At 52.4% G+C, this 24028-nt stretch overlaps 1 protein-coding gene across 21 annotated transcripts in view; it reads right to left on the bottom strand.

Annotated features, from left to right (window-relative positions):
• Positions 1 to 17439, bottom strand: part of LOC308230874 (E3 ubiquitin-protein ligase rnf213-alpha-like) — a 55023-nt gene extending 37584 nt beyond the window's left edge. For 14 of the 21 annotated variants that reach the window (XR_013958583.1, XR_013958584.1, XM_080635845.1 and 11 more), the window contains exons 1-18: positions 17139 to 17439; positions 14838 to 14917; positions 12537 to 12616; positions 10235 to 10314; positions 8243 to 8322; positions 6126 to 6450; positions 5937 to 6022; positions 5376 to 5439; positions 5153 to 5180; positions 4814 to 4906; positions 4558 to 4731; positions 3819 to 4048; positions 3026 to 3282; positions 2226 to 2425; positions 1732 to 1902; positions 1038 to 1218; positions 690 to 754; positions 83 to 281 (exon numbers count right to left, since the gene is read on the bottom strand). Coding sequence is in view for 19 of the 21 variants with exons in the window: in XM_080635845.1 (XP_080491971.1) it covers positions 83 to 281; positions 690 to 754; positions 1038 to 1218; positions 1732 to 1902; positions 2226 to 2425; positions 3026 to 3282; positions 3819 to 4048; positions 4558 to 4731; positions 4814 to 4906; positions 5153 to 5180; positions 5376 to 5439; positions 5937 to 6022; positions 6126 to 6450; positions 8243 to 8322; positions 10235 to 10314; positions 12537 to 12616; positions 14838 to 14917; positions 17139 to 17424 (2679 nt within the window). In the remaining 2 variants the exon portion in view is untranslated. Of the gene's footprint in view, positions 1 to 82; positions 282 to 689; positions 755 to 1037; positions 1219 to 1492; positions 1686 to 1731; positions 1903 to 2225; positions 2426 to 3025; positions 3283 to 3493; positions 3787 to 3818; positions 4049 to 4557; positions 4732 to 4813; positions 4907 to 5152; positions 5181 to 5375; positions 5440 to 5936; positions 6023 to 6125; positions 6451 to 8242; positions 8323 to 10234; positions 10315 to 12536; positions 12617 to 14837; positions 14918 to 17138 lie in introns of those variants that run through there. The other 7 variants (XM_080635855.1, XM_080635858.1, XM_080635860.1 and 4 more) reach the window with 7 other exon arrangements.
• Positions 17440 to 24028: the final 6589 nt, after the last annotated feature.

Genomic DNA, 24028 nt, shown 5'->3' with positions numbered 1-24028 from the left:
GAGTGAGGCACAAGCTCTGGGCTCTCCTCAGCTGCAAGCAGGAGGCTGAGCCCTGTTGACAAGTCCCAGGACCCATCCTCACCTTGTGCACTTGCAGTAACTCTGTGATGTCCACAGACATCCCAAGGATCTGCAGCATCGCCAGCACGGAGCTGAAGGACACTGAGCACGTCTGCTCCTGCAAGAAGTACTTCAGCAGGAAGTACCCCAGGTTCAGGCACCGCATGACCTCGTCCTTGGGGATGGCCTTCAGCGGTGTTTTTGAAGACCCCGAGGAGCACCTGTGCACATAGGACAGTGTGAATGGCTTCTTGCACTTGCTTTTGCAGTCGCTACCTGAGCACAGCCACCCTCTGCAGCTGGGAGATGTGGGCAGGTCTATGGCACACAACCCTTGAGGCTCTCCAAGCTTGTCAGCCATAGAGACACCAAAACAGCATTGGGCAGCTCTTGACAGCCACCTGCTTTCTGCTCGTCCAGGGCTCCCTCCATCTATCCCTCCCTCCTTCATTACATCATCCATCCATCCATCTATCCTGCCATCTCTGTATCATTCATCCATCCATCCATCCATCCATCCAACCATCCATCCATTCATCCATCCATTCATCCATCCGTTCATTCATCCATCCCTCCCTCCCTCCTTCTCCTGCCACTCCACCTTCTCCTTTCAAGAAACCCCGACTCACAAGCCCTTGACCCAGGTTTCCATCTCGGTGGCAATGCTTTTCAAGGCCCTGTTCAAATCCTCATCCTGAAAAATAGGACAGAAAGACCTTGAGGACCAATGTGAGATGGCTTGCGCTCCCACACCTGAGGAGCTTCCACACTAAAGCATGGACCTTTCTGGCCAGCTTAAAGGGATTCCCTTGTGTTTGGTCTCAGGATTCAGCTCCAAGCCCTGGTTTCTACCATGAAGACCTTCAGTTCTGCTGAAAATCTCTGTAGGATCCCAGAACACATCCTGACCCATGGTTAAATAGCCCCCCAACTCCTGCAGAACAGAAAAAGGTCTTCCACCAGGCACTCGTCCTTACAGGCAGATCTGTTCTTTCGTCCACGATGCGCCGGAACAAGGACTCCAAGGCAACCTGCCAAGTGTCAGCCAAAGGGGCCTCCTTGAAGTTCTTCAGGGCCAGCATCTCAAAAACCTTCTTTGCCAGCAGAGGACAGCTTCTAATCAAGGTCCTGTGAGCACCCACCATCTTCAGGACTTTCCTAGGAAAGCAGGTCAAGAACATCAGGCGGGCTTTGGAGGACCAGGAGGCATGGTGCTGGTGGTGGAGATGGCACCATGACTGGTAAACACAGGGGTAGAATGCGTTGGGTTCTGCTTGGGTTGGAAAAAAACTTCTAGGATCATCCCTGCATGGATCTGCCCCATCGTTGGTGGTGTTCAAGGCCAGGTTGGATGGGGCTTTCAGCAACCTGGTCTAGTGCGAGCTGTCCCTGCCTAGGACACGGGGTGCCACTAGATAACATTCAAAAGTACCTTTCAACCCATTCTTGCCCCAGGACTTCTCCCATCCAGCTATCTGGAGAAGACCACGCAGGACCCGGCTCCATCCTACCCTTGAGGTCCACCAGTTTTCCTTCAACACCTCCAGGGCAGGGGACACGCCATGGCAAGGAGAAGCAGCAGCTTCTTGAGAAGTCACCAAGCAGAAGGAATGAAAAGCCCTCTGAAGAGCAGGATCATTACGCTCAGACCACCACAACTTCCAGACCCACCTTTGCTTCTCTTCGTCCTTCCACAGCTTTTTGAAGGCTTCTAAAGGAAGGTCATTTTGGGCAAAGGCATCTTCCGTCTTCTTGATCGCATAGAGCAGCGGGACCAACCAGATCCACAGGGTGCCATCAGTGGTCTTGAGACAAAGTTCCTTCAGAGCTGGGAAGTATTTGCTGCAGATAAAAAGCCCAGAATGTCCAACTTCCCACAAGCAACCTCTGGGATGCCGGTGGGAGACGTGTGCCAGCACGGGACAGAGGCTTGTCCCCCATCCTGCCTGGAAAGAACTCAGAGCAAGACACCTCCATGGGACACCCAACGTCAGAGATGTGAAGCAAGGTGCCCAGAGTAGCCAAGATGGACCCAATGGGCTTGAAGCCACCAACGTAGGTTTAATCACCCTTAAAAACCCCATCTGAGAGCTCATGGAACACGTGGGGACATGTGGGGACAACTGAGCTGAGCCCCAGCGAGCAGATTGCCCAATCCAAATCACCTTTTCCCCCTCAGTTCTTCTTCTTGCAAGAACCCAATGTCCTCAAAGAGCTTCTCGGCCTTGGCGATGGAGGCTGAGGGAAGGCTGATGCCGTACTTGAAGGAGGCATAGAGCACAAAGAGGAGCTGAGGAAGTTTGTGCTCTGAGGTGTCCAGCTTCTCAATGACAGTTCGGATGAAGGTTCCAACACTCTCTCTGATCTGGACAAGGGAAATAGGAAGAGAACATTTCACCACATGGGTTTTCTTTGAGAACATCTTGGTCGTGGAAGGAGGAGGAGGAGGATGGGAGCTGGAAGATGCTGCTACCCTGGGACAACTTGTATGCAGCTATGTCCATCCAGGAAGGTTGTACATGCTAAAGAAATCAGGCAGGAGAAGGCTCTCAGCTTCCACTCCCCACCACCACCACCCCCCAAAAAATAATAAAGAGGGACATCCTGGGGTGCACTGGGAGCAATGTGGCAGCAGTTGAGGGAGCTGATTCCTCCCCCTCCACTTGACCGTGGTGAGGCCACCTCTGGAGTCCTGTGTCCAGTTTGGGGCTCCTCAGCACAAGAGAGAAAAGGAGCTACTGGAGAGGTCCAGCGGAGGCCACAAAGATAAGGAGTGGTCTGGAGCATCTCTCCTGTGAGAAGACGTCTCGTAACTAGAAGATGAGGAGACATTCTCTACTGGAAGGTGTCCCTGCCCTTGGCAAGGTGTTGAAACTGGATGAGCTTTAAGTACCTTCCAACACAAACCAGTCTGGGATTCTGGGATCACTTTGCTGGCTCTGAAGAGGTTTTGGGGGATACTCACCACATCTGCAGACTGGCAGGTGACCTCAAAGTGTTTTCTTTCCTTTGGGTCCCCAAGACAGACACTGCTGCTCTCCTTGTACCTGTCCAGTTTTCTCTCCATGGCCTCGAGGGATTTCCAGGAAGTGGTGTGTGCAAAGAAGCATTTCTCCAGGTATTTCACCTCCATCTGGTGGCTGGGCCCCTTTGAGACTGAAGAGCTGGAAGTGGTTGTTCCGGGAAAATGGCAGCGGAGCTGTTCAAAGATGGTCCATGTTCCTGTGGAGAGGAGAAGTTTGGGAACAAAATGCAGACACCAAGCTGGGCTGAGCCCCAGCAGCATGCAACCATCTGCAACAAGAGGTGCCACCCATAATCTGGACAGGATTTGGGTGCTATCACTTGGGTGACAACTATGACCTTTATTACAGGGAGGAAAAATAAGCTTATTTTTATGAGCAGCTTCTGAAGATCTTTAGACCAGGTATACCTGGTGTCTTCTCCCAAGTAACAAGCGATAGGACACGGGGAACCAGGCTCAAGCTGCTCCAGGGGAGGTTTAGGTTGCCTATGAGGAGAACTGTCCTCACCAACAGGGTGCTCAGGCACTGGAACAGGCTGCCCAGGGCAGTGCTGCAGTCACCGTCCCTGGAACCATTCCCACACTGTGTAGACAAGGCCTTTAGTACCATGGGATGATCTTAAAGTCTTTTCCAACCTGGTTGACTCATTCCATGATCCTATGATTCTAAGAGAGCAGGGAGGACCCCACCGTGGCATCTGGTCATGGCTGTGGGCTGAGCAACGGCGCTTACCGCCCACTTGGATCTCCTCTTTGGGGATTTTCAGCACCCGAAATAAGGGAACGTTTCTGCTCTGGAAGGTCTTGGGGATGCTGAAGTTCTCCAAGGGAATGTGCTCCAATTGACAGGCCCTCTTCTGGCTGTAGGTGTCGACCAGGGCGTATTTGTAGAAGATGAAACCTTGTTGGAGGTAGGAAAGGGGGATCCTGGCGCTGCCTGAGATCACTTGCTGGTTCCTGGAACTGGAAGAGAAGGAGCTCGTTGGTTTGGGCTTGAGCATCAAGGTCAACCCGAAGACAAAGGTCAAGTTTTGGCTCATCCAACAAGGCAGTGTTGGCCATCAAAGTGTCGGAGAGGTTTCCATGGCTGGGTTCATCAGCCAGAGGAGGAGGATCATAGAATCCCAGCCTGGTTTGGGTTGGAAGGGACCTTAAAGCTCATCCAGCTCCAAATCCTGCCACGGCCAGGGACACCTTCCACTAGAGCAGCTTGCTCCAAGCCCCTGTGTCCAACCTGGCCTTGAACACTGCCAGGGATGGGGCAGCCACAAAAGCCACCAGCCCAGGTTAGATCTGACATGGGCAGCTCCCTGAGTGATGGGGAAGATTGAGGGAGCCACCACCAGGTGCTACGATCCCACCAGGGCATCTCCACTGAGGGGTTCACCTCCAACCTCAGCAGGAACCTGCAACTGGATCCCTCAGCCCCGAGCACAAGCTCCACCACCAAAATGCCACCATCGTCTCCGCACCTTTTCTCCATGTTGGCGAACTCTTCGCAGAGGCCTTGCCCTTTGTGGAAGACGACGCAGATCTTGTCCTTCTTGTTGAGGTTCCAAGGTTGTGACAGCACGGCCACAAACTCCAGGCTCATTGCATCCTGCAGTGGGTGATGGGCACTAAACAGGTAGGAGTTGGGCTGGCAGCTGTTGGGAAAGAGGTGGTGGGTCCCCGCTGTGTTCTCCTGCCACCGTTCCCTTTCCCCATCTTCACCTCTCCACCACTCACATCCACTCCCCTTGGCTCTTGTTCCCAGCGGATGTGTGTCCACTCGGCAACGTCCCCAGCGCTTGCGTGTCCAGCCCATCGTCACCTCCCACCCTGGTGAAGACCTCTTGGTTATTGCAAGGCATTTTGGAAAGACCTGGATGCCTCAGAGCAAGTGCTCACCACTGGGATGTGGAAGGACATCCTGGGGTCTCTCTACACCGACCAGGGTATAGAGGGGTGTAGCCCAAGCTGCATCTCCTCCCACCACAACTCCTCCCCATGGGGAGCTGCTGGACCTCCCCCCATCCAGATCCAACCTCAAAGCCTTCAGAGATGCTGTCCCTCCACACAACGAACCTGTTGGAAGGTCCTGAGTCGTCTGCATCTGAGGAGAAAGCATCAATGAACACCTCCAAAGAAGGTGGTGAGACAAGGAAAGGTAGAAACTGGGGTTCACCACGGAGAGGTGGGGCTCCCCGCAGCTTGGGCATGGTCTTCTTGGAAGAGGAACCCCCAAACCCACTCTAAGATTGAGGTGCTCACTGTCCTCCCATGTTCTGCTGAGAAGCTTCACCAGTACCTGTGTGGTTCAGGTTCTCCTGGTTCGTCCTCTCCACTTGCTTCGTGTGACCTGGGGCTTTTGCCTGCACAAAAGGAGAGTTGAAGGACCAGAAATGAAGTTCAGAAGGACCAAAGAGATCAAGGGCTGAGCAGGGTCTTCTTCTGCCCCACCACTTGTACAGCGTTGAGCTCCCAAATCCAGGCCAGAGACACTGCCCTGACATAGAAATCTCAACCCTCATCCTCCACAAGCTTTGGGCTACAAAAAACCTGGAGAGGGGCTCTGGACAGGGGCCTGCAGGGACAGGCCAAGGGGAATGGCTTTAACCTGCCAGAGGGGACACTGAGATGAGCTCTTAGGCAGAAGCTCTTCCCCGTGAGGGTGCTGAGGCGCTGGCACAGGGTGCCCAGAGAAGCTGTGGCTGCCCCATCCCTGGCAGTGTTCAAGGCCAGGTTGGACACAGGGGCTTGGAGCAAGCTGCTCTAGTGGAAGGTGTCCCTGTCCGTGGCAGGGCTTGGAACTGGATGAGCTTTAAGGTCCTTTCCACCCCAACCCAGTCAGGGATTTTGGGATTCCCACCTTGTGTCCACTGAAGGAACCGGAGGCCAGATGCCATTTGCTGTTGTCATCTCCGTCTCCCACTAACGCATCTGCCGGCGATGGCTCTAGGAAGAACCATCACAGTTGAGATGTGAGCTTGAGGCCACTCTTGCTCCACAGTTTTCCCTGCCCTGATCCCATCAGGATCCATCCCTGCTCTTCCAGTACCTGGCTCACTGCAGAGGCCCTCCCGCTTGGCACAGCTGGGCACATGGTCCCATGTCTCCTGCTGCACGGTTGAACCCACAGCCTCACATCCCTTGGGAACAGCGCTTGGGCTCTTGGATGACACCTTGGCTTCTCCGTGGCCTTCATCCCCATCTGAGGGGCTGCTGTCACCCTCGTGGCTGGGCCGGGGCCGCAGCGCAACGTCTTCTCCTCCTCCATCATCTCCAGAGCCCTCCATGGCACCGGATGGAGCTGGGGGCACGGTCGGGAGAGGGTATAATGGAACCTGACGGCAAACAAGACCTGGGGGCTCCAGAAGAGGCACCTGGGGAGGTTTGGGGTCAGAAATACCCATTTATGGGGCTTTGGGCTCAGCCTGGCCCATGCAGGGACCTTGGGAGCATGGAACAAGGAATGAGCCAGAGCTTCGGGGCTCCAAACCAGGACCTGAGGGAGCTCCAGGGCTCAGAAACACAAAGTCGCGAGCTCAGGGGCTCCAAAACAGCAATTCAGGGGAATTTTGGTGTCAGAAACACTGATTTCAGGAACTTTCGCTCAGAGAAACAGCCACCCGAGGAGCTTCTGGGCCTCCAAATCTGATGCTGAGGGACCACGTGGGCTCAGAACCAGCAATTTGGGGAGCTTTTGGGATCAGAAACACGAATTTAGGGAAATTTTGGGCTCAGAAACTTCAGTTCAGGGCCCTTTGGGGCTGAGAAAAAATCATTGAGGGAGCTTTTGGGCTTGGAAACGGGAATTTCGGGAATTCTGGGGCTACAAACCAGAAATTCCAGGAGCTTTGGACCTCTGGAAGAGTGATTTAGGGAATATCTGAGCTCAGAGCAGACAAAGACAGGGAATGTTTGGGCTCAGAAACAGGGATTTAGGGAGCTTCCCGAGTCAGAAACAGGGATTTGAAAAGCTTTTCAGCCCAGAAACAAGGATTTAGGGAAATTTTGGTCTCAGAAATGGGGCTTGAGGGAGCTTTTGAGCTCAAAACCAGTGATTTAGAAACAGTTTTTTGCAGAGAAACAGGAATTTAGGAATATTCTGGTGCCAGAAACAGGGATTTTGGGAGCTTCCGTGCTGAGAAATAGGGATTGAGGAAACTTCTGTGCACAGTAACAGGCATTTAGGGATCTTCTGAGCTTAAATGCTTCTTCAGAGAGCTTTGCTCAGAAACAGGGATTTGGGGAGCTTCCAGGCTTAGAAAGTGGGTTTGAGGGAGCTTTTGGGTTAAAAATGTGATTCAGGGAGCTTTGAGGCTAAGAAACAGGGATGTGGGGGTGCTCTGGGCTCCTTCCAGGGTTTCCTGCCCTTTTCTGGGAATCACTGGGGAAAGAGAAAGAGCCACGGGTGGGGGTGGGGAGAAACCTGGGCAAGGTTTGGAGCTGCCCACATCCCGCTATGGGGCTGGGATTCAGGGAGCTTTGGGGCCACAAACTGGGATTTAGGGGGCTTCTGCAGTCCAAAACGGGGATTTAGGGAGATTCCAGCATCAGAAACTGGGATTTAGGGGGCTCCTGGGGTCACAAACTGGGATTTAGGGAGATCCCGGGATCAGAAATGGGGATTTAGGGAGGTTCTCTTCCCAGAAAAAAAGGATTTCACAAGCCATTGGGATCAAACCCAACGATTTAGGGATCTTCTGGGCTTAGAAGGAGGGATTTAGGGAAACGGGGCTAATAAAGAGGGGTTTCAGGAGATTTGGGTCTCGGAAACAGGGATTTGGGGATTCTCTGGGCTCAGATATTGGGATCTGGGGAGCTTTTGGCTAGAAAACAGAGATTCTGAGATCTTTTTGTGTTCATAAATAGGGATTTTGGGAGCTTACGGGGTCAGAAAGACGGATGTGGGGAGCTTATGGGGTCCAACCGACTGATTTCGGGAGCTTGTGGCTCCAGAAATAGGGATTTAATGATTCTGGGGGGTGAGAAGCAGGGATTTAGGGATCTCTGGATGCAGAAACCGAGACTTAAGAAACTTCTGTGCTCAGAAACAGAGATTTAGGGATCTTCTGGGCTCAACCAGAGGGAGTTAGGGAGCTCTGGGGGTAAGGAACAGGGATGTGGGGGTGCTCTGGGAGCTGGGATCTCCTTGCCTCAGGCAGCACTCACCTGGCTTGCGGCGGCGCTCGGGCTCTGCCTCCTCCTCGGCCCGGGACCGTCCCGGCTCCTTCCCGGGTTCCTGCTCCTTGCTGGGAAAGGGAAAGCGAAAGAGCCGCGGGTGGGGGGGGCGTGGGAGGAGCCTGGGGGGGGCCGTGGCGCTGCTCTGGGCTGCGCTGATAACGCTGAGGGAAGGGAGGGGATCCGGAGGGGCCTGGGCACGCTGAGAGGTGCCCGGTGCCAGCCTCAGGGATTCAGCCAAGCCGAGGGCAAGGTCCTGGCCCTGGGTCGGGGCCATCCCAGGCGCAACTTCAGGGTGGGCGGAGCAGGGATCCAGAGCAGCCCCAGGAGACGGACCTGGGGGTGTTGGGTGCTGGGGGCTGAACAGGAGCCGGGTTCAGGGAGCGCCTGAGCCCGGATCCCCGCCGCACGCAGGGATGTGGGGATGCTCTGGGCTCACACGCAGGGATGTGGGGATGCTCTGGGCTCACACGCAGGGATGTGGGGGTGCTCAGGGCTCCTTCCAGGGTTTCCTGCCCTTTTCCAGGAATTACCGGGAAAAGGGAAAGTGAAAGAACCACGGGTGGGGGTGGGGAGGAACCTGGGCAGGGCTATGGAGCTGCCCACATCCCGCTATGGGGCTGACATTTAGGGAGCTTTGGGATTAGAATCTGGGATTTAGGGAGCTTCCCGAGTCAGAAACAGGGATTTGAAAAGCTTTTCAGCCCAGAAACAAGGATTTAGGGAAAGTTTAGTCTCAGAAACGGGGCTTGAGGGAGCTTCTGAGCTCAAAACCAGTGATGTAGAAACAGTTTTTTGCAGAGAAGCAGGAATTTAGGAATATTCTGGTGTCAGAAACAGGGATTTTGGGAGCTTCTGTGCTGAGAAATAGGGATTGAGGAAACTTCTGTGCTCAGAAGCAGGGATTCCACAAGATTTCGGGCTAAGAAACTCAGATTTACAGAGCTTTTGGGCTCAAACACAGCGAATCAGGGATCTTTTGAGCTCAGTAACAGGGATTTAGGGATCTTCTGGGCTTAAATGCTTCTTCAGAGAGCTTTGCTCAGAAACAGGGATTTGGGGAGCTTCCAGGCTTAGAAAGTGGGTTTGAGGGAGCTTTTGGGTTAAAAATGTGATTCAGGGAGCTTTGGGGCTAAGAAACAGGGATGTGGGGGTGCTCTGGGCTCCTTCCAGGGTTTCCTGCCCTTTTCTGGGAATCACTGGGGAAAGAGAAAGAGCCACGGGTGGGGGTGGGGAGAAACCTGGGCAAGGTTTGGAGCTGCCCACATCCCGCTATGGGGCTGGGATTCAGGGAGCTTTGGGGCCACAAACTGGGATTTAGGGGGCTTCTGCAGTCCAAAACGGGGATTTAGGGAGATTCCAGCATCAGAAACTGGGATTTAGGGGGCTCCTGGGGTCACAAACTGGGATTTAGGGAGATCCCGGGGTCAGAAATGGGGATTTAGGGAGGTTCTCTTCCCAGAAAAAAAGGATTTCACAAGCCATTGGGATCAAACCCAACGATTTAGGAATCTTCTGGGCTTAGAAGGAGGGATTTAGGGAAACGGGGCTAATAAAGAGGGGTTTCAGGAGATTTGGGTCTCGGAAACAGGGATTTGGGGATTCTCTGGGCTCAGATATTGGGATCTGGGGAGCTTTTGGCTAGAAAACAGAGATTCTGAGATCTTTTTGTGTTCATAAATAGGGATTTTGGGAGCTTAAGGGGTCAGAAAGACGGATGTGGGGAGCTTATGGGGTCCAACCGACTGATTTCGGGAGCTTGTGGCTCCAGAAATAGGGATTTAATGATTCTGGGGGTGAGAAGCAGGGATTTAGGGATCTCTGGATGCAGAAACCGAGACTTAAGAAACTTCTGTGCTCAGAAACAGAGATTTAGGGATCTTCTGGGCTCAACCAGAGGGAGTTAGGGAGCTCTGGGGGTAAGGAACAGGGATGTGGGGGTGCTCTGGGAGCTGGGATCTCCTTGCCTCAGGCAGCACTCACCTGGCTTGCGGCGGCGCTCGGGCTCTGCCTCCTCCTCGGCCCGGGACCGTCCCGGCTCCTTCCCGGGTTCCTGCTCCTTGCTGGGAAAGGGAAAGCGAAAGAGCCGCGGGTGGGGGGGGCGTGGGAGGAGCCTGGGGGGGGCCGTGGCGCTGCTCTGGGCTGCGCTGATAACGCTGAGGGAAGGGAGGGGATCCGGAGGGGCCTGGGCACGCTGAGAGGTGCCCGGTGCCAGCCTCAGGGATTCAGCCAAGCCGAGGGCAAGGTCCTGGCCCTGGGTCGGGGCCATCCCAGGCGCAACTTCAGGGTGGGCGGAGCAGGGATCCAGAGCAGCCCCAGGAGACGGACCTGGGGGTGTTGGGTGCTGGGGGCTGAACAGGAGCCGGGTTCAGGGAGCGCCTGAGCCCGGATCCCCGCCGCACGCAGGGATGTGGGGATGCTCTGGGCTCACACGCAGGGATGTGGGGATGCTCTGGGCTCACACGCAGGGATGTGGGGATGCTCTGGGCTCACACGCAGGGATGTGGGGGTGCTCTGGGCTCACACGCAGGGATGTGGGGATGCTCTGGGCTCACACGCAGGGATGTGGGGGTGCTCTGGGCTCACACGCAGGGATGTGGGGATGCTCTGGGCTCACACGCAGGGATGTGGGGGTGCTCTGGGCTCACACGCAGGGATGTGGGGATGCTCTGGGCTCACACGCAGGGATGTGGGAATGCTCTGGGCTCACACGCAGGGATGTGGGGGTGCTCTGGGCTCACACGCAGGGATGTGGGGATGCTCTGGGCTCACACGCAGGGATGTGGGGGTGCTCTGGGCTCCTTCCAGGGTTTCCTGCCCTTTTCCAGGAATTACCGGGAAAAGGGAAAGTGAAAGAACCACGGGTGGGGGTGGGGAGGAACCTGGGCAGGGCTATGGAGCTGCCCACATCCCGCTATGGGGCTGGCATTTAGGGAGCTTTGGGATCAGAATCTGGGATTTAGGGAGCTTCCCGAGTCAGAAACAGGGATTTGAAAAGCTTTTCAGCCCAGAAACAAGGATTTAGGGAAAGTTTAGTCTCAGAAACGGGGCTTGAGGGAGCTCCTGAGCTCAAAACCAGTGATGTAGAAACAGTTTTTTGCAGAGAAGCAGGAATTTAGGAATATTCTGGTGTCAGAAACAGGGATTTTGGGAGCTTCTGTGCTGAGAAATAGGGATTGAGGAAACTTCTGTGCTCAGAAGCAGGGATTCCACAAGATTTCGGGCTAAGAAACTCAGATTTACAGAGCTTTTGGGCTCAAACACAGCGAATCAGGGATCTTTTGAGCTCAGTAACAGGGATTTAGGGATCTTCTGGGCTTAAATGCTTCTTCAGAGAGCTTTGCTCAGAAACAGGGATTTGGGGAGCTTCCAGGCTTAGAAAGTGGGTTTGAGGGAGCTTTTGGGTTAAAAATGTGATTCAGGGAGCTTTGGGGCTAAGAAACAGGGATGTGGGGGTGCTCTGGGCTCCTTCCAGGGTTTCCTGCCCTTTTCTGGGAATCACTGGGGAAAGAGAAAGAGCCACGGGTGGGGGTGGGGAGAAACCTGGGCAAGGTTTGGAGCTGCCCACATCCCGCTATGGGGCTGGGATTCAGGGAGCTTTGGGGCCACAAACTGGGATTTAGGGGGCTTCTGCAGTCCAAAACGGGGATTTAGGGAGATTCCAGCATCAGAAACTGGGATTTAGGGGGCTCCTGGGGTCACAAACTGGGATTTAGGGAGATCCCGGGGTCAGAAATGGGGATTTAGGGAGGTTCTCTTCCCAGAAAAAAAGGATTTCACAAGCCATTGGGATCAAACCCAACGATTTAGGGATCTTCTGGGCTTAGAAGGAGGGATTTAGGGAAACGGGGCTAATAAAGAGGGGTTTCAGGAGATTTGGGTCTCGGAAACAGGGATTTGGGGATTCTCTGGGCTCAGATATTGGGATCTGGGGAGCTTTTGGCTAGAAAACAGAGATTCTGAGATCTTTTTGTGTTCATAAATAGGGATTTTGGGAGCTTAAGGGGTCAGAAAGACGGATGTGGGGAGCTTATGGGGTCCAACCGACTGATTTCGGGAGCTTGTGGCTCCAGAAATAGGGATTTAATGATTCTGGGGGTGAGAAGCAGGGATTTAGGGATCTCTGGATGCAGAAACCGAGACTTAAGAAACTTCTGTGCTCAGAAACAGAGATTTAGGGATCTTCTGGGCTCAACCAGAGGGAGTTAGGGAGCTCTGGGGGTAAGGAACAGGGATGTGGGGGTGCTCTGGGAGCTGGGATCTCCTTGCCTCAGGCAGCACTCACCTGGCTTGCGGCGGCGCTCGGGCTCTGCCTCCTCCTCGGCCCGGGACCGTCCCGGCTCCTTCCCGGGTTCCTGCTCCTTGCTGGGAAAGGGAAAGCGAAAGAGCCGCGGGTGGGGGGGGCGTGGGAGGAGCCTGGGGGGGCCGTGGCGCTGCTCTGGGCTGCGCTGATAACGCTGAGGGAAGGGAGGGGATCCGGAGGGGCCTGGGCACGCTGAGAGGTGCCCGGTGCCAGCCTCAGGGATTCAGCCAAGCCGAGGGCAAGGTCCTGGCCCTGGGTCGGGGCCATCCCAGGCGCAACTTCAGGGTGGGCGGAGCAGGGATCCAGAGCAGCCCCAGGAGACGGACCTGGGGGTGTTGGGTGCTGGGGGCTGAACAGGAGCCGGGTTCAGGGAGCGCCTGAGCCCGGATCCCCGCCGCACGCAGGGATGTGGGGATGCTCTGGGCTCACACGCAGGGATGTGGGGATGCTCTGGGCTCACACGCAGGGATGTGGGGATGCTCTGGGCTCACACGCAGGGATGTGGGGGTGCTCTGGGCTCACACGCAGGGATGTGGGGATGCTCTGGGCTCACACGCAGGGATGTGGGGGTGCTCTGGGCTCACACGCAGGGATGTGGGGATGCTCTGGGCTCACACGCAGGGATGTGGGGGTGCTCTGGGCTCACACGCAGGGATGTGGGGATGCTCTGGGCTCACACGCAGGGATGTGGGAATGCTCTGGGCTCACACGCAGGGATGTGGGGGTGCTCTGGGCTCACACGCAGGGATGTGGGGATGCTCTGGGCTCACACGCAGGGATGTGGGGGTGCTCTGGGCTCCTTCCAGGGTTTCCTGCCCTTTTCCAGGAATTACCGGGAAAAGGGAAAGTGAAAGAACCACGGGTGGGGGTGGGGAGGAACCTGGGCAGGGCTATGGAGCTGCCCACATCCCGCTATGGGGCTGGCATTTAGGGAGCTTTGGGATCAGAATCTGGGATTTAGGGAGCTTCCCGAGTCAGAAACAGGGATTTGAAAAGCTTTTCAGCCCAGAAACAAGGATTTAGGGAAAGTTTAGTCTCAGAAACGGGGCTTGAGGGAGCTTCTGAGCTCAAAACCAGTGATGTAGAAACAGTTTTTTGCAGAGAAGCAGGAATTTAGGAATATTCTGGTGTCAGAAACAGGGATTTTGGGAGCTTCTGTGCTGAGAAATAGGGATTGAGGAAACTTCTGTGCTCAGAAGCAGGGATTCCACAAGATTTCGGGCTAAGAAACTCAGATTTACAGAGCTTTTGGGCTCAAACACAGCGAATCAGGGATCTTTTGAGCTCAGTAACAGGGATTTAGGGATCTTCTGGGCTTAAATGCTTCTTCAGAGAGCTTTGCTCAGAAACAGGGATTTGGGGAGCTTCCAGGCTTAGAAAGTGGGTTTGAGGGAGCTTTTGGGTTAAAAATGTGATTCAGGGAGCTTTGGGGCTAAGAAACAGGGATGTGGGGGTGCTCTGGGCTCCTTCCAGGGTTTCCTGCCCTTTTCTGGGAATCACTGGGGAAAGAGAAAGAGCCACGGGTGGGGGTGGGGAGAAACCTGGGCAAGGTTTGGAGCTGCCCACATCCCGCTATGGGGCTGGGATTCAGGGAGCTTTGGGGCCACAAACTGGGATTTAGGGGGCTTCTGCAGTCCAAAACGGGGATTTAGGGAGATTCCAGCATCAGAAACTGGGATTTAGGGGGCTCCTGGGGTCACAAACTGGGATTTAGGGAGATCCCGGGGTCAGAAATGGGGATTTAGGGAGGTTCTCTTCCCAGAAAAAAAGGATTTCACAAGCCATTGGGATCAAACCCAACGATTTAGGGATCTTCTGGGCTTAGAAGGAGGGATTTAGGGAAACGGGGCTAATAAAGAGGGGTTTCAGGAGATTTGGGTCTCGGAAACAGGGATTTGGGGATTCTCTGGGCTCAGATATTGGGATCTGGGGAGCTTTTGGCTAGAAAACAGAGATTCTGAGATCTTTTTGTGTTCATAAATAGGGATTTTGGGAGCTTAAGGGGTCAGAAAGACGGATGTGGGGAGCTTATGGGGTCCAACCGACTGATTTCGGGAGCTTGTGGCTCCAGAAATAGGGATTTAATGATTCTGGGGGTGAGAAGCAGGGATTTAGGGATCTCTGGATGCAGAAACCGAGACTTAAGAAACTTCTGTGCTCAGAAACAGAGATTTAGGGATCTTCTGGGCTCAACCAGAGGGAGTTAGGGAGCTCTGGGGGTAAGGAACAGGGATGTGGGGGTGCTCTGGGAGCTGGGATCTCCTTGCCTCAGGCAGCACTCACCTGGCTTGCGGCGGCGCTCGGGCTCTGCCTCCTCCTCGGCCCGGGACCGTCCCGGCTCCTTCCCGGGTTCCTGCTCCTTGCTGGGAAAGGGAAAGCGAAAGAGCCGCGGGTGGGGGGGGCGTGGGAGGAGCCTGGGGGGGCCGTGGCGCTGCTCTGGGCTGCGCTGATAACGCTGAGGGAAGGGAGGGGATCCGGAGGGGCCTGGGCACGCTGAGAGGTGCCCGGTGCCAGCCTCAGGGATTCAGCCAAGCCGAGGGCAAGGTCCTGGCCCTGGGTCGGGGCCATCCCAGGCGCAACTTCAGGGTGGGCGGAGCAGGGATCCAGAGCAGCCCCAGGAGACGGACCTGGGGGTGTTGGGTGCTGGGGGCTGAACAGGAGCCGGGTTCAGGGAGCGCCTGAGCCCGGATCCCCGCCGCACGCAGGGATGTGGGGATGCTCTGGGCTCACACGCAGGGATGTGGGGATGCTCTGGGCTCACACGCAGGGATGTGGGGATGCTCTGGGCTCACACGCAGGGATGTGGGGGTGCTCTGGGCTCACACGCAGGGATGTGGGGATGCTCTGGGCTCACACGCAGGGATGTGGGGGTGCTCTGGGCTCACACGCAGGGATGTGGGGATGCTCTGGGCTCACACGCAGGGATGTGGGGGTGCTCTGGGCTCACACGCAGGGATGTGGGGATGCTCTGGGCTCACACGCAGGGATGTGGGAATGCTCTGGGCTCACACGCAGGGATGTGGGGGTGCTCTGGGCTCACACGCAGGGATGTGGGGATGCTCTGGGCTCACACGCAGGGATGTGGGGGTGCTCTGGGCTCCTTCCAGGGTTTCCTGCCCTTTTCCAGGAATTACCGGGAAAAGGGAAAGTGAAAGAACCACGGGTGGGGGTGGGGAGGAACCTGGGCAGGGCTATGGAGCTGCCCACATCCCGCTATGGGGCTGGCATTTAGGGAGCTTTGGGATCAGAATCTGGGATTTAGGGAGCTTCCCGAGTCAGAAACAGGGATTTGAAAAGCTTTTCAGCCCAGAAACAAGGATTTAGGGAAAGTTTAGTCTCAGAAACGGGGCTTGAGGGAGCTTCTGAGCTCAAAACCAGTGATGTAGAAACAGTTTTTTGCAGAGAAGCAGGAATTTAGGAATATTCTGGTGTCAGAAACAGGGATTTTGGGAGCTTCTGTGCTGAGAAATAGGGATTGAGGAAACTTCTGTGCTCAGAAGCAGGGATTCCACAAGATTTCGGGCTAAGAAACTCAGATTTACAGAGCTTTTGGGCTCAAACACAGCGAATCAGGGATCTTTTGAGCTCAGTAACAGGGATTTAGGGATCTTCTGGGCTTAAATGCTTCTTCAGAGAGCTTTGCTCAGAAACAGGGATTTGGGGAGCTTCCAGGCTTAGAAAGTGGGTTTGAGGGAGCTTTTGGGTTAAAAATGTGATTCAGGGAGCTTTGGGGCTAAGAAACAGGGATGTGGGGGTGCTCTGGGCTCCTTCCAGGGTTTCCTGCCCTTTTCTGGGAATCACTGGGGAAAGAGAAAGAGCCACGGGTGGGGGTGGGGAGAAACCTGGGCAAGGTTTGGAGCTGCCCACATCCCGCTATGGGGCTGGGATTCAGGGAGCTTTGGGGCCACAAACTGGGATTTAGGGGGCTTCTGCAGTCCAAAACGGGGATTTAGGGAGATTCCAGCATCAGAAACTGGGATTTAGGGGGCTCCTGGGGTCACAAACTGGGATTTAGGGAGATCCCGGGGTCAGAAATGGGGATTTAGGGAGGTTCTCTTCCCAGAAAAAAAGGATTTCACAAGCCATTGGGATCAAACCCAACGATTTAGGGATCTTCTGGGCTTAGAAGGAGGGATTTAGGGAAACGGGGCTAATAAAGAGGGGTTTCAGGAGATTTGGGTCTCGGAAACAGGGATTTGGGGATTCTCTGGGCTCAGATATTGGGATCTGGGGAGCTTTTGGCTAGAAAACAGAGATTCTGAGATCTTTTTGTGTTCATAAATAGGGATTTTGGGAGCTTAAGGGGTCAGAAAGACGGATGTGGGGAGCTTATGGGGTCCAACCGACTGATTTCGGGAGCTTGTGGCTCCAGAAATAGGGATTTAATGATTCTGGGGGTGAGAAGCAGGGATTTAGGGATCTCTGGATGCAGAAACCGAGACTTAAGAAACTTCTGTGCTCAGAAACAGAGATTTAGGGATCTTCTGGGCTCAACCAGAGGGAGTTAGGGAGCTCTGGGGGTAAGGAACAGGGATGTGGGGGTGCTCTGGGAGCTGGGATCTCCTTGCCTCAGGCAGCACTCACCTGGCTTGCGGCGGCGCTCGGGCTCTGCCTCCTCCTCGGCCCGGGACCGTCCCGGCTCCTTCCCGGGTTCCTGCTCCTTGCTGGGAAAGGGAAAGCGAAAGAGCCGCGGGTGGGGGGGGCGTGGGAGGAGCCTGGGGGGGGCCGTGGCGCTGCTCTGGGCTGCGCTGATAACGCTGAGGGAAGGGAGGGGATCCGGAGGGGCCTGGGCACGCTGAGAGGTGCCCGGTGCCAGCCTCAGGGATTCAGCCAAGCCGAGGGCAAGGTCCTGGCCCTGGGTCGGGGCCATCCCAGGCGCAACTTCAGGGTGGGCGGAGCAGGGATCCAGAGCAGCCCCAGGAGACGGACCTGGGGGTGTTGGGTGCTGGGGGCTGAACAGGAGCCGGGTTCAGGGAGCGCCTGAGCCCGGATCCCCGCCGCACGCAGGGATGTGGGGATGCTCTGGGCTCACACGCAGGGATGTGGGGATGCTCTGGGCTCACACGCAGGGATGTGGGGATGCTCTGGGCTCACACGCAGGGATGTGGGGATGCTCTGGGCTCCAACACCAGAGGCAATGTAGGCCCACTGATGAATGGGATCAGTGCCTTGGTGACAGAAGATACAGTGATGGCAGAGTTGCTGAATGCCTTCTTTGTCTCTGTCTACTCTGCTGGAGGCTGTCCTGAGGAGCCCCGTACCCCTGAGGACCCAGATGAAGTCGGGAAATTGGAGGAGTTTGCCTTAGTCGATGAGGAATGGGTTAGGGAGCAATTGAGCAATCTGGACATCCATAAATCCATGGGTCCAGATGGGATGCACCCGCGGGTACTGAGGGAGCTGGCTGAAGTCATTGCTGGACCACTCTCCATCATCTTTGACAACTCTTGGGAAACGGTAGAGGTGCCTGAGGACTGGAAGAAAGCAAATGTCACTCCAGTCTTCAAAAAGGGCAAGAAGGAGGACCCGGGTAACTATAGACCGGTCATCCTCACCTCCATCCCTGGGAAAGTGATGGAACACCTTATCCTTGATGCCATCTTAAGGCATGTCAAGGATAAGAGGGTTATGAGGGGCAGTCAACATGGCTTTACCAAGGGGAAGTCATGCTTGACCAACCTCATAGCCTTTTATGAAGACATAACAAAGTGGTTGGATTATGGCAGAGCGGTGGATGTGGTCTACCTTGACTTCAGTAAAGCGTTTGACACAGTCTCCCACAGCATCCTCACAGCTAAACTGAGGAAGTGTGGTCTGGATGATCAGGTAGTGAGGTGGACTGCAAACTGGCTGAAGGAGAGAAGCCAGAGAGTTGTAGTCTATGGGGCGGAGTCTAGTTGGAGGCCTGTATCTAGTGGAGTGCCTCAAGGGTCAGTACTGGGACCAGTATTATTTAATATATTCATCAATGATTTAGATGAGGGAATTGAGTGTACTATCAGCAAGTTTGCTGATGACACTAAGCTGGGAGGAGTGGCTGACACGCCAGAAGGCTGTGCTGCCATCCAGCGAGACCTGGACAGGCTGGAGAGTTGGGCAGGGAGAAACTTGATGAAATATAACAAGGGAAAGTGTAGAGTCCTGCATCTGAGCAGGAACAACCCCAGGTTCCAGTACAGGTTGGGGAATAACCTATTAGAGAGCAGTGAAGGGGAAAGGGACCTGGGGGTCCTGGTTGATAGGAGGATGACCATGAGCCAGCACTGTGCCCTTGTGGCCAGGAAGGCCAATGGCATCCTGGGGTGTATTAGAAGGGGGGTGGTCAGTAGGTCAAGAGAGGTCCTCCTCCCCCTCTACTCTGCCCCGGTGAGACCGCATCTGGAATCTTGTGTCCAGTTCTGGGCCCCTCAGTTCAAGAAGGACAGGGACCTGCTGGAGAGAGTCCAGCGCAGGGCAACTAAGATGATTAAGGGAGTGGAGTGTAATGTGTAGAGTTTGTTCATCAAAAGGTTTAAAGGAGGATATTGTTTGTTACATTTTGGGAAGCTCTCTGTGACTGTCACTTTGTGTAGGAACATGTTTTCTTTTGTTTTGTAGCTGTTGTATTTCTGCATTACGACTTCTGTATTGGGAGGGAGAAGTCAGTTGTGTTACTGCAGGGGATTGTGAGAGGGAAAAAGGGGGGGGTTGAGTAGTTTGAGGTAGTGTCTTGTTACAGCATATGGGGGATGGAGGTTGCTATGACAACTGAGCTGGGGGCGGGAGCTCCTTGAAACTTCCAGGAGACTTCTCGAAACTTCTGGGAGCTTCCCGAGGCTTCTGGAAACATCTCGAAGTTTCTCGAGGATGAGACTCCAGCGGTGGGGAGAACCAGTGGAAAAGAGCCACGTCAGGATGTCCGGGTGGGGGGGACCACATGATTGGCTGAAGTCCCGAGCCGAAAAGGTATAAGGGACAGCCTCCAAAAAGACCCGGTGTGCATTTTGAGGGGGGCGGAGCGGAGCCTCCCGGCGCACCCAGCGCTGTTTTTTTATCTGCTATCGCTTGCTCAAATTAATAAATTTATATTTTAAAACGAGATTGGCTCACTCTTCAATAACAAATTGGTGCCGTGACTCGGATGGAGAAATTCTGACGGGATTCACATCCCAGGAGGAGGCGCCCCACTCCCAGGAGTGGCCTCCTGTTTGTGATTCAGTCCTTTCTCCACCGACGAACCTAAATTCGGTAGCAGATAAAAGGTAAAGCCGGCAAACCCCTTAATCTTTGTGCACGAAGCCCGAACGAAGAGGACAGACATGAGGACATGTGAGTATATTGCGAAACTGGGATCCGTTCGGTTGGGGTTGGGAATCCTGGTGTGTGCATGAGTGAGACGTCCAGGTACGGACGAAGCGAGTGCGGACCTCTTAGTAGTGCGGTTCCCATCTCCCGCGAGGGACTGGGCCACAAGGAGAGGGCATATGAAAGACTGAGTGAAACAAGCCACACCGGAAGATGGGACAGAAAAAAAAAGAGCAAGGTTTCTGGTCCCATGGGAGGTTCTAAGGAGAGGTTAGAGTACCTTAGATATCTCCAGCTAGTCCTTTAGGTTTAATGATTAAGCACTGGAATGATTTTCTCTCCAGGAAAGGGAGGGATAGGGAAAAAAAATGATAATTATTGTATGGAAGTATGGGGAGGTAAACAGATTAGAGCCGATCACCTATGTTGGCCAGTATATGGGTCTTTTTAAAGTCGGGTATGTCAGGCCCTGAATATACGTCAATTTGAAAGAGCTTTTTGATTTGGAAGAAAGTGAATATGCCCAATTGTGGATAGGATCAGAGACTAGAGTCAATCTATATCCTTTAAAAGAAAAAGGGGGATGAAAAAAAGACTATGGCAGAGAAAAAGGTTCCTATGTCGCCCCCACCGTATATACGTCCCCCTCCTCTACCTCAGCCTCTGCCTCCACCGGAGAATCCCTCTAACGTGCCAAGTGCTCCGAGGTACCCGGAGGCACCCCCTGATACCCTTGAGACCAAGAGGCCGGTCACACTAAGTAAACGTGAGAAACAGACCCACCTAAGAACTCTGTGGGGCTGTGAATATATATGCTCATTACAGCTTTCCATAGCAGACAAGCATCCTAACAGGGAATGCATGGGCTTTTTGTTTTGTGTTTCGTTTTTTTGTCTTTTGGTGTTTCTTTTTTTTTTTAAAAAAAAAAAAAAAAAAAAAAAAAAAAAACCAACAAAAAACAGCCTGAACTGTAGTAGAAAGCATTTGGTAGCCCTGAAACATGCTGATTGCAACCTGCTGTGTTCATTTGCTTCTATTTAATAGCCTGTGACAACCAAGTCTTGAGATACAGCCTGACTGTGGTGCTCTTTAAAATTTAAGAACTGCTTAAGCAGAGCGGACTTGCACCATTGTGTTTTTAGCCTATGTGGGCTTAAAAGAAAATGTTGCATCTCAGCCTTTAATGTCAGGATGTGTCAGTTTTTTGCTTTTGGAGGCATAGTCATACTTTTTGCAGTTGAATTCATGCCTTTATATTCCAGCTTGGTTTTGCTGATGTCTTTTTTGGCTCTGCCTTCACACACAGTGCCTGCAAGAAGTACTTAGGAATATACAATGCATGCTAAGTGGTCTTCACAGGTTTTCCAGGCACCTGCTAGAATACTGCCTGCTGCTGACTGTCACAACTGTCAGCAGCAACTTGTCTTCCTTTTCTTGCCTTTCATTGTCCAGGTACTGTACTCCTTTTATGGTACATTGCTGTCAACAGCTGCAAGCTCAAATATGGAGGCATGTGCTAGGATTTAATTTCTAGCACAGAGGAGGATGTTCTGCACAAGACATAAATATCTATAGATATATCCGCATCTGTATCTCTAGATATAATTGTATGGCACTTGCAGTTTTATGCAGGCTGCATAAGCAAACCCATCTCTTACGCTTGAGGGCGAAGGTTCATCCAACTTGTGTCATTTTAACAATTGTGAATGTAGGAAGCATATAGCTGATGAGAAAATGTGGAAGGAGGGCTGAAGAGGTCAGGGCTCTATTTGCTGGGGACCCAAGAGACTAAAGAGCCCTTGATAAAACGTAAAGTGGGTCCCTGGCAACAAGAAATTGAGTTCCTTGTGGACTCAGGGGCGGAAAGATCAACTGTTCAAAGACTTCCTTGGGGCTATAAAAGAAATCTTAAGAAATTGTACAAGTTATAGGGGCGAAAGGGGAACCCTTTGGGGTACCTGTAATTAAGAGACACAATATTTGAAACAGGTTCTAAAATTGGGGTAGAGTCACTGCTGCTCGTACCTGAGGCAGACTATAATCTTTTGGGAAGAGATCTAATGATAGGATTAGGAATTAGTTTAGAAATTCAAGATGAGGAACTACAAGTAAAATTATGTTCCCTTCGATTAGTGGACCAAGAAAAGATAAATCCAGAAGTATGGTATAATCCTGACACAATAGGAAAATTGGACATCGAACCCTTTTCAATAACAATTAGAGACCCAGATAAACCTGTCAGGATCAAACAACACCCTCTCGCAGAAGAGGGCTGGTGGGGATTTAAACCTGAAATAGATCGTTTACTTAAAAAGAGACTGTTGGAACCCTGTATATCCCCTTTTAATAACTCCAATATTACCTGTAAAAACGGCAGATGGAAAATAGAGGTTGGTCCATGACCTGAGAGAAATAAATAAAAGAACTGTTTCTAGGTTTCCTGTAGTAGCAAATCCATATACAATTCTGAGCAAAATAAATCCCAAAGATTGTTGGTATAGTGTAATAGATTCAAAAGATGTGTTTTGGGTTTGTTCCTTACAAGAGGATTTTAGAGGTTTGTTTGCTTTTGAATGGGAAGACCCTGAGACACATCGAAAGCAGCAATTAAGGTGGACAGTTCTTCCTCAGGGCTTCACAGAATCCCCTAATGTATTTGGACAAGCTTTAGAGCAGATATTACAAAAATACGAAAAGGGGAGTAATGTGACATTAGTACAAGATGTTGATGATTTGTTATTAGCAGGAGCACAAGAAGAGGATGTTCGGCGAGAAAGTATTAGATTATTAAATTTTTTAAGTTTACAGGGATTAAAAGTGTCTGAATCGAAGTTACAGTTTGTGGAGGAGGAAGTAAAATATCTGGGATACTGGCTCAGCAAGGGAACAAAAAAGCTAGATCCAGAAAGAGTCACTGGTATATTATCTCTGAAAGCTCCAACTACTAAGAGACAGGTGCGGCGCTTACTTGGCTATTGTAGACAATGGATAGAAGATTATAGTAAAAAGGTTAAGTTTTTATATGAAAAATTAACCAAAGATGGCCTGTTAAAATGGACTGAATCAGATGAGACTCAGTTACAGGAGCTGAAAGAGGATTTAGTTAATGCACCTGTTCTAAGTTTACCTGATCTGAAAAGACCTTTTTATTTGTTTGTAAACATAGACAAGGGTACAGGATATGGGGTTTTAGCACAGGATTGGGCAGGACGGAAAAAAACCTGTAGGATATCTATCAAAATTGTTAGATCCAGTCAGTAGAGGGTGGCCGACCTGCTTTCAAGCCGTGGTGGCTACTGCACTTCTGGTAGGAAGAAGCAAGAAAAATTACTTTCGGGGGGGAATTGAAAGTGCTATCGCCCCACAATATCCGGGGAATATTACAGCAGAAAGCTGACAAATGGATTACCGATGCTAGGCTCCTCAAATATGAAGGAATTCTAATTTCTTCTCCTAGATTGGAATTGGAAAGTACGAGCCTTCAAAACCCCGCCCAATTTTTATATGGGGAACTGACTCAAGAATTATCACATGATTGTATACACAATATAGAGGAACAAGTAAAAATACGCCCAGATTTGGAGGAAGAGGAATTAATAGGGGGCGAAAAACTCTTTGTAGATGGTTCTTCAAGAGTGATAGAAGGGAAAAGGAAGTCAGGATATGCCATTATAGATGGGAAAGACTTTAGCGTTGTGCAATCGGGACCCCTTAATTCCAGTTGGTCTGCGCAGGCATGTGAGCTATATGCAATAGTACAGGCCTTGAAACTATTAAAGAGTAGACGGGGCACGATATATGCAGACTCCAAATATGCATATGGTGTAATACATACTTTTGGAAAAATTTGGGAGGAAAGAGGATTGATAAATTCTCAAGGAAAAGGCCTAATCCATGCAGAGCTAATAATTCAAATCCTCCAGGCCCTGAGAGAACCTGAAAGCATTGCAGTAGTTCATATAAAAGGACATCAAAAGGGAACAACGTCTGAAATAAGAGGAAACAATTTAGCAGACATAGAGGCAAAATGGGCAGCTCTGGGGGTCATAAAAATAATGCAAAACTCTTTTATGGAGTCTGAAAAAATAAATGATACACGTAAGTTTATTCGAGCAGAAAAAGAAAAATTAGCTAAAATGGGTCTAAAAGAACAACAAGGAAAATGGAAATTAGAAGATGGGAGACAAGTT

This window comes from Psittacula echo (assembly GCF_963264785.1).
Source record: "Psittacula echo genome assembly, chromosome: 28".
In the NCBI taxonomy this organism is placed as follows: domain Eukaryota; kingdom Metazoa; phylum Chordata; class Aves; order Psittaciformes; family Psittacidae; genus Psittacula; species Psittacula echo.
The sequence above is the reverse complement of the archived record's forward strand: the minus strand, read 5'-3'. Positions and strand labels throughout refer to the sequence as shown.